A 15,205-nucleotide genomic window follows, 5' to 3' on the forward strand; every position below is an offset into this window, starting at 1 on the left:
AATGTGACGAAAGGGAAGGACAGAAAAAAAAATGAGAGAAGCAAGACAGAATAAAGGAGAAAAAGAAGAAGGGAATCATGAGGATGGTGAGAAAAGACAGGAGAGAAAGCCGGGAGAGAGGATAGAGGGGGGTTCTTGCTGCGCTGCGTGTCAGCTCTGGTAAGCCGTCTAGCATGTCATTAGTGGGGACCTGAGGCGCCAGCGGGAAAGTCCCCTCCCCGTGGGCTGGAGGCTGAGGGAGGGCGGGCCCTGGGCTGGCATCCACAGGCAGGTGGCCGCCCCTGGGTGGGGCCGCCGGCCAAGCCCTAGGGGTATAAGTGGGAGGCCGGGCCTGCTGAGCACCTGTCAGGGGCAGCTCCTGGGTGCAGGTGCCAGGCAGGTGGCTCCGGCCAGCCCAGCCCCAGCATGAGCTCCTTCGACCTGCCGGCGCCCTCCCCACCTCGCTGCAGCCCCCAGTTCCCCAGCATCGGCCAGGAGCCCCCCGAGATGAACCTCTACTATGAGAACTTCTTCCACCCACAGGGCATGCCCAGCCCTCAGCGGCCCTCCTTCGAGGGGGGCGGCGAGTATGGGGCCACCCCCAACCCCTACCTCTGGTTCAACGGGCCCACCATGACCCCGCCACCCTACCTGCCCGGCCCCAACGCCAGCCCCTTCCTGCCCCAGGCCTATGGAGTGCAGAGGCCGCTGCTGCCCAGCGTGTCGGGGCTTGGGGGGAGCGACCTGGGCTGGCTGCCCATCCCCTCGCAGGAGGAGCTGATGAAGCTGGTGCGGCCACCCTATTCCTACTCGGCTCTCATCGCCATGGCCATCCACGGGGCACCCGACAAGCGCCTCACTCTCAGCCAGATCTACCAGTACGTGGCGGACAACTTCCCCTTCTACAACAAGAGCAAGGCCGGCTGGCAGAACTCCATCCGCCACAACCTGTCGCTCAACGACTGCTTCAAGAAGGTGCCCCGCGACGAGGACGACCCGGGTAAGGAGGCTTTGAGTGTGGGGGGTGTCCCCAAGGAAGACTCACTTCCTTCCTCCCCAAGACCCCATTCTAGAAAGTTCTGACTAGGGCTGTGCTCCCCCAAGACTGGGGGATGCTACCAGGCAGGACAGAGGGGAGCTCAGCAGTGGAGGAGAACATGGGCCTGGGGGAAGATTTGGGTTTCAGCCCTGGCTGTGCTCCTGCCCAGTCAGTGACCTCCGGCAGGTTAGACCTCAGAGCCTCAGTTCCCTCATCGGAAAACCAGGGATAGTGACAGCATCTGCTTTGCAGGCTGCAGTGGAGGTGATGAGATAATGTACACAAGGTTTTTGGTGTTATCAAGCGCTTAATCGCCTGCAGTAATTACGATTCATCTGCATCTCCAGCACCCAGCACATAGAAAGTCTTTGGTGAATGAATGACTGGACCAACCAAAGCCCAAGGGCATCCCAAGACTGCCGGGAAGAGGATCTGACCTGGGTTAAACAGCCACTAATGGCCCATTTTGCTGCCTGCCTTGTTTCTACTTATGTAACCTCCTTTAACCCCAAGACACCCCTGCAGGGTAACTCTTATTAAACCCATTCTACAGATTAGGAAAATAACACTCAGAGGTGACACAGAATGAAGTGATAATGATGGAGCTTGAATTTGAACTCAGTTTTCTCTAACATCAGAGATTGTGAGCTTTTCCTTTTCAACGATGCATTTCTAAAACTCAGAGACCTGCAGAGAGGCATGTATTAAATACTCATGCATCCATTTCCCAGAATTAAAGTCCACTTTTGTTCCACCGCAGGAAGCCAAGGTATAGCTCAAAGGAACCCCAACTCTGCCCCATTTGAGGGTGGCAAACACCAGGCCTATTTGTCCCCAGAAGAGGGCAAGTGTCCTCTCCAAGGACTGCCATCACCCTCAGGCTGAGAGACGGTAGCAGGAAGAGTTCAGGCCTTCCCTCGGGAAGGTACCTCCCAGCTGCAACGCTCCTTTCCATATCCAGTGTGGATCCTTTCTCAGTGGGCCTGAGGAAGACAGGGGCAATGGGCCCACTTTTCAGACTAGAAAACAGGTTCTCCCAAAGCCCCTCAGTCAGTGAGGAGCAAAGCCAGAACTCAAGTCTGTCTTCAGACTCCAAGCCTAGGGCTATTAGGGAGTCCCATAGTTTTCCTGAGTCTTCTTTTCCTTCAGCATTGAAAGCCCTCCAACCCCCAACCCCCCAATCCCTCAGCATCGCTGCTCCCAGTTCTTCATCCTTCTTAAAGAGACCTACATTGCAAACTCCTTAATGCTCATGCCTCTCGGCTGCAGTCCCAGAGGGCCCTGTCATGGGCTGCTTAATTAAAGATGGAGGTGGTGTGGTTCATCAGTTGATGGAATTCCTCCATTTCTCAGTCCCTGCCTGTCGGTCTCTGTCTTCCTGCATCTGTCACCTTGGCTTTTAGTTTATGACAATAAGGAGGGACAGAAGCAAAGCATTTTGTCCACCTCTCTACTTACCCCCTTTCACTTTTGTATCAGGCAAAGGGAATTACTGGACCCTGGACCCCAACTGTGAGAAAATGTTCGACAATGGAAATTTCCGCAGGAAAAGGAAGAGGAAATCAGATGTTTCCTCCAGCACAGGCTCCTTGGCCTTAGAGAAGACAGAGAGCAGTCTCCTGGTGGACAGCCCCAAGACCACGGAGCCTCAGGACATCTTGGATGGAGCCTCACCAGGGGGCACCACCAGCTCCCCAGAGAAGCGGCCCTCCCCTCCCCCATCAGGCGCCCCTTGCCTTAACAGCTTCCTTTCCTCTATGACAGCCTATGTGAGCGGGGGGAGCCCCACGAGCCGCCCCTTGGTCACACCAGGACTGAGCCCTGAGCCCAGTGACAAGACAGGGCAGAACTCACTGAGCTTCAACTCCTTCTCCCCGCTCACCAACCTCAGCAACCACAGCGGTGGGGGTGACTGGGCGAACCCCATGCCCACCAACACGCTCAGCTACGGAGGATCTGTGCTCAGCCAATTCAGCCCTCACTTCTACAACAGTGTCAACACCAGTGGTGTCCTCTACCCCAGGGAGGGCACCGAGGTCTAGGTACAGAACAGCTCCTGAGCCAGGTGGACATGCCAGAGAGAAAAGCAGTAGAGGTCCTCCATGCCAGCCCCACGGTGCTCCATGGCTGTAGAACTGCCCAGACATAAGCAGGAGCCTCCGAGGAATCCACCCTCTTTCTAGAACACTGGTTAAGGCTTCTGTTTATCACACATAGGCCCACACACAGACTCACCAACTTTGCAATAGAAATACCGGTGCCTGCAGAGCAGCAATAACAGTGGCAGGTGATGTACTAGGCTCTGTACTGGCCACACTTACTATTGACAGTCACCCCGTAAGGTTCACAAACCACCCCATTGAAGAGATGAGGAACTGAGGCTCAAGGAGGTTAAGTAACATTTCCAGGGTTATATAAACTAGTAAATGGCAGAGCTAAGAGTCAAATCCAGGTCTATGTGATCCTCAGAGATTGGAGGCCAGGATGGAGGATTGGTTGAGTAGCCGAGGAAGGTCAGTGTGAAAAGCTTGCTATGGCAAATATAGCGAAATCTCTCCACTGCCTTCTGTCCACCAACATTTAGTGCCAGCCCAGGCACAACTTGTCCTGGTCCAAGACCTTATTCTGCTTGCCCCAACTTACCTGCAGACACTCCTTTTGCTACCACTCAAGGAAGGAAGTCACCAGTGGCCTTAGTGCAGGAAACTCAGCCCTGGTGGCCCTGCAGAACAATGCATCTGACATGTGCAATGCATCCCCATGGAGAGACAGCATTGCTCCCCAGCTCTCCAGAAACCTTGAGCAGATCCAGGGATCAGTGAGAGGAGTGGTGTGTACCCCTAAATCCTCCCACCCCAGCACTGCCCATCTGTAAAATCTTGTAAAGCCCAGTTTCCTGTGTGCATGTCATGGACCAGTGAGCTGGAGATGGCTGAATCTTCCAAGAGAAACAAGGTTGGATAAGCGCTTCCTTTTTTTTTTTTTTTTTTTTTTTAGCCCAGGAGAGGTGGATGTTTGTCTGAGAAAACAATGGCCTCAAGGGAGGGGCCTTGGGCCTACCCTCACAGAGGGTCTGTGCGTGATCTCTTGGGATTTCTCCTTGTTTTTGTGAGTACCTGGGAAGTGTTGTTTGTTTTCTTATTTTCTTTTTAATTAAAAAACAAACAAACATGTGGTGCAGAAGCGTGGGGCTTCTTTATGAGATTTTCTGTCTCTCGGCTGCTTGGTGCGTTCAACAGGGGGCCAACTGCTGCCTGGAGCTGAAGGCATTTGGGGCAGGAGGCAGAGAAAGAATGCATATCAAGACTCTTTTCACCTCTTCACTGGCGTGGAGCCCAGACAAAAGCCCCCAAGGAAAAGAGGGGAGTCTGGGAATGGGGGGTAGGGTCATGGAAGGAATCCATTGGTACTGAACACACAATATGGACTTGGCGTATCCCAGTCTTTACAGTTCATGCAAACCTCCTAACTGTGCTATGATCATTTAATTCTAACAACCCTGCGAAGAGGGGGGTACTAGTCTCATTATACAGATGAGAAAACTGAGGGTCCGAGTGGTTGAGAGATTCGTGTGAAGTCCACATCCAGTCCACACCTAGATCTGTCTGACCCTGCACCTCATCATGCTTCAGTGTAGTCTCAGATGCAACCAACGCTAGAGGCAGTAAGAACAGTACTACAGGCTGCGAGTCACTGAGGGCTGTGGGCAGTTCCTGGGTCAAGTGCTGTGTAGGTGGGACATTTTTTATCCTTACAGCAGCCTATAAGTGTGTACGCTGGTGATCCCCTGGGGTCCCTGACACAATGCATGCTGCAGGACTTGTTCATTGAAGCTGGATTTTTTGTTAGGAGTTCTCTCTTTGGGTGTGCACAGAGAGGGCTTAAACCAGGAATAGCTGGCCACTTGCATCGCTGCCTACTCAAACCCTGGGGGCTCTCTTTCCTTGTGACAGAGTGACAGAGAGGAGCTGGTAAATAACAGCAACAACAATGGCAATGATTATTGATGATGATGATGATGATGATAATGATGGTGATGATGATGATGATGGTAAGAGCATTCATCATGGGTTGACCATGTGCAAGGCACTGCATTATTGTATTTAATCCTCAAAATAATCCAGTGCACTCAATACCATTATTTTCATTGTGTAGGTAAGAAAACTGAGGCCTGGGGAGAGTCATACCTTGATAGAAAGCAGCCACAGCCAGGACTCAAGCAGATCCATTGATGCCATGGCTAAAGTGCTTCTCCACAGAATCTAGCAATGGGGAGCCCAGGACTTACCACAGGACAGCAAAATCACGACAACCAAGAGTAAAAGAAGCAGGGCTGCCTGAGAACCCCTCAGGCCCTTTCCCTGGGAGTCCTTTTCTGCAGAGAGACTTCTGGCAGATTCCACGTGGCCTAGGAAAGTAAAAGGATGGGACATGGTGTCAGACTGTCAGACTGTTACAAAACACAAGATAGGCTTGCCCCTTTCTGCAGAGAAAGGAAGCCTACAGCTCAGAGGGAAGGCACTCCACAAATGTCACCAGGACAGTGAGGTCAGAGTCAGAATTAAAATGCAAGTCCCTGAAGCCCAGACTAGGATTTTTTATTACACTAGATCCCTCTGTCACCAAATTTGCCCAAACAAACCCTGAAACCCCACCCTCTCCATTGATCAGCCCACTGCCTGCTCTTCAGCTCCTACTCCTTCCCCCAGGCGGGTCTGCAATGGGCGAGGGCCTGGGCCAGGAAGGAGGTGTGAAGGGGCCCAGGGAGAGCCCAAGCCAACCCGGAGGGGAGCCGGCCATTTAGAACCAAGGCCCACAACCTCAAGTCTCCAGTCTTCTTCAGCACAAAATTCAATGATGGGCACAAGCAGGAAGGAGAAAGTGTTTAGGGCTCTGACAACACAAAGACCCTGCCAACTCTTGCCTGTGGCCCTGCAGGGAGTTCCTGGTAGTAGCGCCAGGAGCTCATGGGAAGCATGACTCTGCAAGTACCCAGAAGGGCACAGCTGAGGGGAGTCGCAGGCCAAGAAGGGGGTCTCCCAGCAGCTTCCTTGGAGGCTGCCTGTCCCTCTTTTTGTTCTCTTCCTCTGAGACGAAATAAGAGCTGGAGAGAGGGACAGAGGGAGGAGAAGGTGAGATGGAAGAAGGGAGGGGTAAAGGACTGGTTATTTACCAAGCACTTAATCCTGTGTGCGGTGCTGTGCATGAACACTCCATGATTAGCCTCCTGCTCTTTGGCTCCACGTTGAAGCCATGGTGTCCAGCATCCATAAAGGGTCTGAGAAAAGGGCCACCTGGAAGGCTGCCTGGGGAAGATGCGACTGGAGCTGAAGGATGGCGAAAGTGAGCTGATTCAAACCACTAGTTTATACCCTCACCTTCCAACAGCCGAACTCTAATCCCCCCAAACCCTGAGTTAGCCTGCCTCCATTTCCAAGTGACGCGGAGGTTGGGGGATGTATGCCTCGAAGCAGAATATATATGTATAATATAGGTACATTTCATAATCCCATTTATTTTAATAGGCAAAGTTGCAAGAGGAAAAGTTGGGAAATACTGTACATAAAATACTAGTAGTCATTGTCTGGTGGCTAATAAAATATTAGGTGTGGTTTTTGGTCATTGTGTTTATCTCTGTGTACAGTGGACATATTGTCATCCCAGGCCACTGCAGCTACATACCACTGCTTCCAATGACAGGGGTGCAAGAGACCTGCCATGTTGTCCCATGATCCCCCTGCCAGCACAGATGACTGATCCTGAGGGACCCCTGACCCAAGCTGAGGTCTTTCTGCTATGGCTGAGGAATGAGTTCCCTTAGCACAGACATGGCTCTTAGGCAGCCACCATTGAAAGAAAGGGGAATCAATGTGAGAACAATAACTTATCTAAAACGTGAGAGTCAAGGCTGGGCGTGGTGGCTCACACCTGTAATCCCAGCACTTTGGGAGGCCGAGGCAGGAGCATCATTTGAGTCCAGGAATTTGAGACCAGCCTGGGCAACACAATGAAGCCCCATCTCTACAAAAAATTTAAAAAAATAGCCAGGTGTGGTGGCGTGTGCCTGTAGTCTCAGCTACTCAGGAGGCTGAGGTGGTGAGGTGGGAGGATCACCTGAGCCCAGGAGGCAGAGGTTGCAGTGAGCTGAGATTGTGCCACTGTACTCCAGCCTGGGCAACAGAGTGAGACTCTGTCTCAAAAAAAATAAAATAAAATAAAACGTGAGAGTCAGAAAAACAAATGTTCAGACTTGCTGAAAAGCTAATGCCAAGCTGATGAGAGTGTTGTGGGAGTTTAAAGGTGGCTGAAGCTCTCCTCGGAGTTCCTGGAGAGTCCAGCAGAGATCAAGCACAAGACTGGAAAGAAAGGGGAGTTTGAGGAGAGAGTGGAGGGGCTGCAGGGAAGTAGCCAGCATTTATGAGCTCCCTGCCATGCACCAGGCCCTTGGGACTGGAGCATGCAGTTATCTCCTGTCATATTCACAACGCTGTGGGTGCTGGGGAGTATTTTGTCCATTTGACCTATGCAGAAACTGGGACACCCAGGGTTTAAGCAGCCTCTCAAGATCTCAGACCACAGTCTACATGCTTTAAATATCAGGCTCTCCCACTCCTCTGTAAATGGGCACTGTGAGGCCTGCCATCAAGTGAACCATCAGTCTCCTTACTAGAGAGAGCACAGGGACATAGCATCCATATCAGGAAAGCTGTGTCGGCCAGCACATCACAGAAGGCCCAAGCTTTGTCTCTGTGGAAGGCTTAGCTCAGCCCCCTGCCCTATACACCGACTTCATGCCTGCCCCCTGCTTTCCTTCAGCCCAGAAGGAGACAGACCTGGGCTGCTTTCTCTGCTGACCTGCCTTTTGATATTCTCCTTAGGAGCTGCTGTGAAAACACAATGAAATTGGCCTTTGTCTCTGACTCTCTCTATTCAGTGTTTCTTTGAGGTTCTTGTGGGGCAGAAATATTGTGATGCTGAAGGCGCCATTTGCTTCCTTTTACTTGTGGGCCCCCACATGACCCCTTGGACATACGCTCCTCCCTTGCAGAAGCCATTGGAATCCCAAGTAGAAGGCCAAAATGCAGGGTCTGTCATGAAAGTGGTATAACTATTTGGGGGAACTCTCCTGCTTTTCTTTCGGTTCAGGCAGATGAGGTAACAGCAGCATTTAACGTTTATTGCATGTTTAGGATGAACTATGTACTTCCTTTTTTTCTTTTTTTTTTTTGAGACAGGGTCTTGCTCCATCACCCAGGCTGGACTGCAGTGGCATGATCTTGGCTCATTGCAAACTCTGCCTCCCAGTTTCAAGGGATTCTCCTGCCTCAGCCTCCCGAGTAACTGGCGTGCCACCATGCCTGGCTAATTTTTGTATTTTTAGTAGAGATGGGGTTTCGCCATTTTGGCCAGGCTGGTCTCAAACTCCTGACCTCAGGTGATCTGCCCACCTCGGCCTCCCAAAGTGCTGGTATTACAGGTGTGAGCCACCGTGCCAGGCCTATGTACTTCCTATAGATTGCTTAACAATCTCAATGCTACTAAAGCTGACGCTATCATTATTTGTATTTGGTATGGAAGTAAACCAGTATTCAGAGACACTGAGTAACTTTTCCAAGACCATGCAGCTATCACCTGAGGTAGACCTCAAACACAGGTATCCCCAGCTCCAGAGCCTGTGCTCTTAACCCAGATGCTAGGAGAAAACCCCTGAACTGGGAATTTGGAGACAGTATCCCCACAAGGAGACAATTCCTTTTCCACAGATTTTGGAACAATCAAATGTGGGATAATGCTATCAGGAAGATGTTGCATCAGCTCGGGGCACCATCTTCTCTGCATTCCTGATCAGCGACAGCCTCCAGGCTGGTCTCCCTGCCTCCAGCCTCTGCCTCCGCACTACAGAGTGTGAACTTCCTAAGGGACAGAGCTGGTCACGCCTGCCTCTGCCCTCCTCAGAGCCCCTCACTGGCCCCGTATCCTTCGGGTCCACACTAATGTGCATGGCTCTCGAAGCCCGTGCTCTGGCATCATCTCTCTGGCTAGGGCCTCAGGCTTAGCATCAGACTCAATTGGATTCAGATCCCCTCTACCTGCCCAGAGGAGTCAATGTAAGCAGGAAGTGGCCTCAAGACATGTCCTGCATATTCCTGTATATTAGTCTGTTTTCACACTGCTAATGAAGACATGCCCGAGACTGGGTAATTTATAAAGGAAAGAGGTTTAATTGACTCACAGTTCCACATGGCTGGGGAGGCCTCACATCATGGCGGGAGAGAAAGGGATATCTTACATGGCAGCAGGCAAGAGAGAGCTTGTGCAGGGGAACTCCCCTTTAAAAAACCGTCAGATCTGGTGAGACTTATTCACTATCATGAGAACAGCATGGGAAAGACCCACTCCCATGATTCAATTACCTCCCACCAGGTCCCTCTAACAACACATGGGAGTTGTGGGAGCTACAATTTAAGATGAGATTTGGGTGGGGACACAGCCAAATCATATTAGCATGTTTTATTTTTTTTTCCCAATCATGCTGTATTCTTAGCGTAATTTTATTTTATTTTATTTATTTATTTTTTTTTTTTGAGACGGAGTCTCGCTGTCGCCCAGGCTGGAGTGCAGTGGCTCGATCTCGGCTCACTGTAGGCTCCGCCCCCGGGGGTTCACGCCATTCTCCTGCCTCAGCCTCCCGTGCAGCTGGGACTACAGGCGCCCGCCACCTCGCCCAGCTAATTTTTTGTATTTTTAGTAGAGACGGGGTTTCACCATGTTAGCCAGGATGGTCTCAATCTCCTGACCTCGTGATCCGCCCGCCTCGGCCTCCCAAAGTGCTGGGATTACAGGCGTGAGCCACCGCGCCCGGCCAGCGTAATTTTAAAATACTTAAAACAAGATCATGAGAAAATAAATACCCAGATTCTAGCACCAAAATTCAGAAGCGGGGGCTATGAGAATGAGGGGCGGGGAGAAGCCTTCCTGAGAGTTTCTAAGAGGCATGGAGGCAGTGGGGATAGTGATTAGCTCTGGGGAAAGAAGAGGCTACTGGCTGGAAAGGGCATGAGGTGGGGTTGGTAATCACCTATTGTTTTATCTGAGTGCTGGTCACACAGATGTGTTCACTTTAGGAAAATGTATTGAGATTACACTTGTGATTTCTGCATTTTTATATACGCACATTAACTCAGTCATATGCTGATAAATGTTTAACAATGGGTTTGCTGGAGAAAAAAGGGTCCCCCAGATTTGTAATGTCTGCCCATTTCTGTGGTGTAAATACTCCCTTCACAACTGATTTCAAGCTTCCCATGCACTGTAACTGAAGACAGAGTTGGGAAGATACGTGCAGTAGCACAACATTAAATCATATTTCCACCATATACACACAATAGGTGTAAATAACACCCAGAGCATGGAAAATAATCAAATGTAGTAAAATAATCAAGAAGCAATGAGTTTTAAATGTTTATTTATTACCTTTCTTTATAATATAATTGTAACTATAAGTTTATTTAATTTTTAATAACAGCTGTGCTTAACATAAAACTCCTGAAAAGTTAACAGTCAGCTGTTGTGAGCCAGTTTGAGCAGGCTCCAGGACACTATTGGTATAAACACCCATTATTTCTGTCCCCAGACTCCCCTCTCCCTAAAATACTAGTTGTCACACCCTCCTGCTATTGCCATCTTCATCTCTGGGCCTTTCCAGGGGCTGTTCTCTCTGCCAGGTCTCCTTTCTTCTTCCCCAAGGCCTTCCTTCCTTACCCTTGCCTTCAATTCTCATCTAAGAAGTTACTTGCTCCAGGAAGCCATTCCTGGCTAGCAAAGGTCCAATCATGTGCGTTCTTACAGTATGGGACACTTACCCATGTGTTGCCTTTTTCTCTTTACTTGTCTGGCTTTCTGTAGACTGAGTTCTGAGGGCAGGAACCAGGTGTCAGTGGCTCCCTTGGCACTTGGCACAGTCCCTGGTATAGTGAATGTGCTTGGAGAACGTTGAATGGATAGATGGATGGATGGATAGATGGATGGATGGATGAATGGATGAATGAGTGAGTGGGTGGATGGATGGATGGATGCATGCATGAGTGGGTGGGTGGATGGATGGATTGATGTATGGATGGATGGATGGTTGGATGGATACAATTTCATACAAGTCATTAATCTTTGCACCTATTTATCCCCAGAAGAAATTCCTAAGACCTTAGCACTTCAGCCCCCATCCCTGCAGACTTTGGTCTAGCACTCCTAATTCTGTCTAAGGCGCTGGGGTGGGTGGCACTCTCAAGACTAACCTTGGTCACTCCCCAGTTACTCCCAGCTATTCTTTGTGATGCTCAAGTGCCCCTTTGTCCAATGATAACTGGGTTTAACCCTGATTCAGAGAGAGGATCAAAGACAAAAACAATAAAAAGCTACTGATTACTGTCCTGATCCCAGGCCCTGGCTGGTTTAGGTAAAGTTATGTTGCAATGGGAAGGAGAAGAAGGATTGCCCTATTTTTAGAGCCACGACAAAAAATTCATACTGTAACAAACTGCCAGCCTTTGGAAGAAAAAAAAATTAAATATTTATTTATTACCTTTGTTTATAATATAATTTATTTAACTATAAGTTTATTTAATTTTTAATAACAGCTGTGCTTAACATAAAGCTCCTGAAAAGCTAACAATCAGCTGTTTTGAGCCAGTATGAGCAAGCTCCAGGACAACGTTGGTATAAACTCTCTGTCCCCAGACTCCCCTCTCCCTAAATAAGAATAAGAACCCAGGTTTTGGATCTAGACAGAGCAAGGTTCAAATCCTGATTTGGCTTTTTATCTGCTGGAGACCTTGGGCCTGTGACATCACCCCTCTGAGCTTCCAATTCATCATATATTAAATGGAGATAAAGAATGTAGCCAATGTCAGGATTTTGATAAGCATCAATTAGGATATGTGGAAAAAGCCTGCCAAGCAGCTTGCCCAGAGGAAATGCCTCTTAATTATCAATTTGACGCAAATCAATAAGCCATTGATCTCTCACTGGGTCAATGTTATAGATTCTTCTTGGAAAAAAAATTAAAAGTATCTTCAGAAATGAAGGCTCAATCACACAACACCTGGGAGAACTACAGCTTACAGGGGTAATGAGGTCTCTCCCTGCCCTCTACCCAACACACCTGTCCTAACCTGACCTCCCTGAGAGCTCCATGATTTGGTAACAAGCACATGGTGCCTTCCCAGAAATCAAAAGACTTGGCTTCTCCCTCTCCCATGCTCATGCTCCCAAACTCCCAAACAGAGAGGGGGCCCTAGGAGTGGATAACATGGCGGGACGGGGGAGGGGCAGTGGTAATCTACATGGTGGGGTCTGGAAGTGCCAGGAAGTCATGCTACACCACACACACACACACACACACACACAGACACACACACACTCACCATGTGTCCATAGATGCCAGAAGCGATTCATTTTCACAGGGAATAAGAACTTACACCCACAGTGAGAGCAGGACACAGTTTTTCAATCCCTCAGGAGTGAAGCAAAATGGCTTCTTGGAATCTGGAACTCAGGCCATGACTTCAAAGGCAAGGAAACTGAATCTCACAAAGTGAAGAGGCCTAGGCCAGAGTCTCATTGTTAATGCCAGACATACAATCAGGTACAAATGTGCCAGCTTCCCAAGGGGCCTGGGGGTTTTGTACTTCAACACTGCCCATGGAGAGTGTTCAACAGACCCCCTCTGGGGAGCAGGTTTGAATGTGGGCAGGAGCAGAAGATGGGTGGAGGTGATGGCAGGGAATGGCAGTGGGGGAAGGTAGAGGTGCTGAAAGGGACTGAATGGGTGACCCGGTGAACAGCTGGGGAGAAATCCAGGGGCCAGCTGGGCCCTCACAACTAGGCCTTTGGTCTGTTGGACATGAACAATTTCTCAGAACATCAACATGGATCAAGACAAAATCAAGACCACTCCACAATCATGTGTGAACACAGACGAAAACATAAGCACTCCTCAAGCTGCAATATGACCACATGGCCCCAGTCCTAGCTAATATGAGGGGCTGCTGCTTTTTTGCCTGTTCCAGATTTAGCCTCACTCCATGCTTCCCTCCTTCCAAATATGATTTATTGTGGTGCCCAATTCTAGAATTTTCTTCACTTCCCGACAGCATTCAATCCAAGCAAAGCCCTTCTTCCTTAAGCTTTCCTCCAAACACGTAACATAAGCCCACATTTTTAAAGTCCTCTCTGATACCGTTATACTGAAATGCTCACTGTTCTTTATGTTACATGTTCCCCATCACTGCAATGAGGGACCAACCCAACTTGTTTAACAACAGGGGTGTCCCTAGTAGCCCTTGGCTGGAGGATGTTGATAATAGGTGGGTTGAAAACTCATTCAAGTATTCATTTTTTCATCAGAAGTCTATGATGTACCCAGCACTGTGTTAGGAGTTAGAGACACTGTATACTGGTGAGTCAAAAATGGTCCCATTCTCCAGGAGCTGATAGTCTGTTAGATAAACAGACAAGTAAACATCTTAGCATGGCTCCCTGTGGCATGCGCTCTGATGGGTCAGCACAAAGGAGGCACCTGTCACAGGTGAGGGGGCAAGGAAGGCTCCTTGGAGTGACACCTGAGAGAGGTCTGTGAGGGGCTGAATAATGCAGGCAGAGGTAGAGTATGCACAAATGCCTGGAGATGAGAGAGAAATGCAAGTGATTCAAGATGGCAGGAGTTAAGTAAGTGCAGGAAGCAAAGTAGCCTGAAATCCCAGAGAGAAGCTCATTTCTTCTTCCCAAGGCATCAGGGAGCGTTGCAAAGGTTGCGAGCAGGTGGGTAACAAAACTGAGAGTCACACTGATGACATTGAAAGGCTGGTGCCTCACCCCTCCTGCCTTCAGGGGCAATCTGAGTTCCTAGAAGCTAGCTGAGATGGAAGCCCCTTCTTTGCATTACAACTGGGGCAGGAAGTATGAAAGAATAATTCACAAAGTCAACTACATACAAATGAGTTGTTTCTGTACGGCAAAGCCTCCATCAACAGAGTAGGAAAGTAAACACAAAGGGAGAGAAATGTTACCGCATACATGTCAAAAATTTAATAACTGTATTGTAGGAAGATCTCTAGCAAATTAGTAAGACAAAGACTTTCCCAGTAGAAAATGGGCAAATCTATTTTCACCAACAAAGATATGCAAATAGATAATAGACACATGAAAAGAAGCCTAGTCTCACTAATGATCAAAGAAAATAGACCAAGATGATATTATATCCTTTCCACTGACACATCAGCAAAGCCTAGAACTGTCAAGGATAGGAGGGAATAGGTGCCCTTGTCTCATATATTCTCGGATGAAGAACAAGGCAAAATGATCTTAAGGGTGATTCAATAATGACCATGGAAATGTCTAATGTCTATCTCTTTTGACTTAAGGATCTCTCTACTACAAGTTTAATTTTGAGGCTGGGCATGCCAAGATGTATGTACAAGAATGTGCCTCACAGAGACGTTTATATTAGTGCAAAGTTTATATTAGTGAAATGCAGGAACAACTTGAATGTCTATCATGAAAAAAATGGAATAAATAAACCATGACATGGTTTATAATAATTCTGATGAAAAACTATGTAGCTATTTAAAAGGAATAAAAGAGATTTAGCAGAACTAACTGAAGCAGTATCAATGATATACTGCACAGAGAGAGGACAGGGAGAAAGACACCAAACAGGATGTCAAATGTCTTAGATATGTGAAAATATGCCATGCGTTATTTAATGCATGGAGGGTGAGTTAGGACATAGATGATCTTTCTTCAGCTACCACAAACAAACTAGTCTTATGTCACTTTCTCTTTTTTTTTTCTTTTTTTTTTGAGACAGAGTCTCACTCTGTCACCCAGGCTGGAGCGCAGTGGCGCGATCTCAGCCGACTGCAACCTCTGCCTCCTGGGTTCAAGTAATTCTCCTACCTCAGCCTCCCAAGTAGCTGGGATTACAGGCACCTGCCACCACGCCCTGGTAATTTTTGTAGTTTTAGTAGAGACAGGGTTTCACCATATTGGGCAGGCTGGGCTCTAACTCCTGACCTCATGATCCGCCCACCTTGGCCTCCCAAAGTGCTGGGACTACAGGCGTGAGCCACTGTGCTCCATGCATGGGCACATGTCGCTTTCTCCAGTGGCTCTTCCTTTCTTTTGGTGCCT

The 15,205-nt window shown here is 48.8% G+C and overlaps 1 protein-coding gene across 1 annotated transcript; it reads left to right on the forward strand.

The window, feature by feature from the left end:
• Positions 1-344: 344 nt before the first annotated feature.
• On the forward strand, positions 345-4,201 carry FOXI1 (forkhead box I1). The gene is made up of 2 exons (XM_004042972.4): positions 345-979; positions 2,498-4,201. The coding sequence occupies exons 1-2, from the start codon at positions 406-408 to the stop codon at positions 3,058-3,060; spliced, it is 1,137 nt and encodes a 378-aa protein (XP_004043020.1). The 5' UTR covers positions 345-405; the 3' UTR covers positions 3,061-4,201.
• The last annotated feature ends 11,004 nt before the right edge of the window (positions 4,202-15,205 follow it).

The sequence above is a fragment of the Gorilla gorilla genome, chromosome 4, assembly GCF_029281585.2.
Source record: "Gorilla gorilla gorilla isolate KB3781 chromosome 4, NHGRI_mGorGor1-v2.1_pri, whole genome shotgun sequence".
NCBI lineage: Eukaryota > Metazoa > Chordata > Mammalia > Primates > Hominidae > Gorilla > Gorilla gorilla.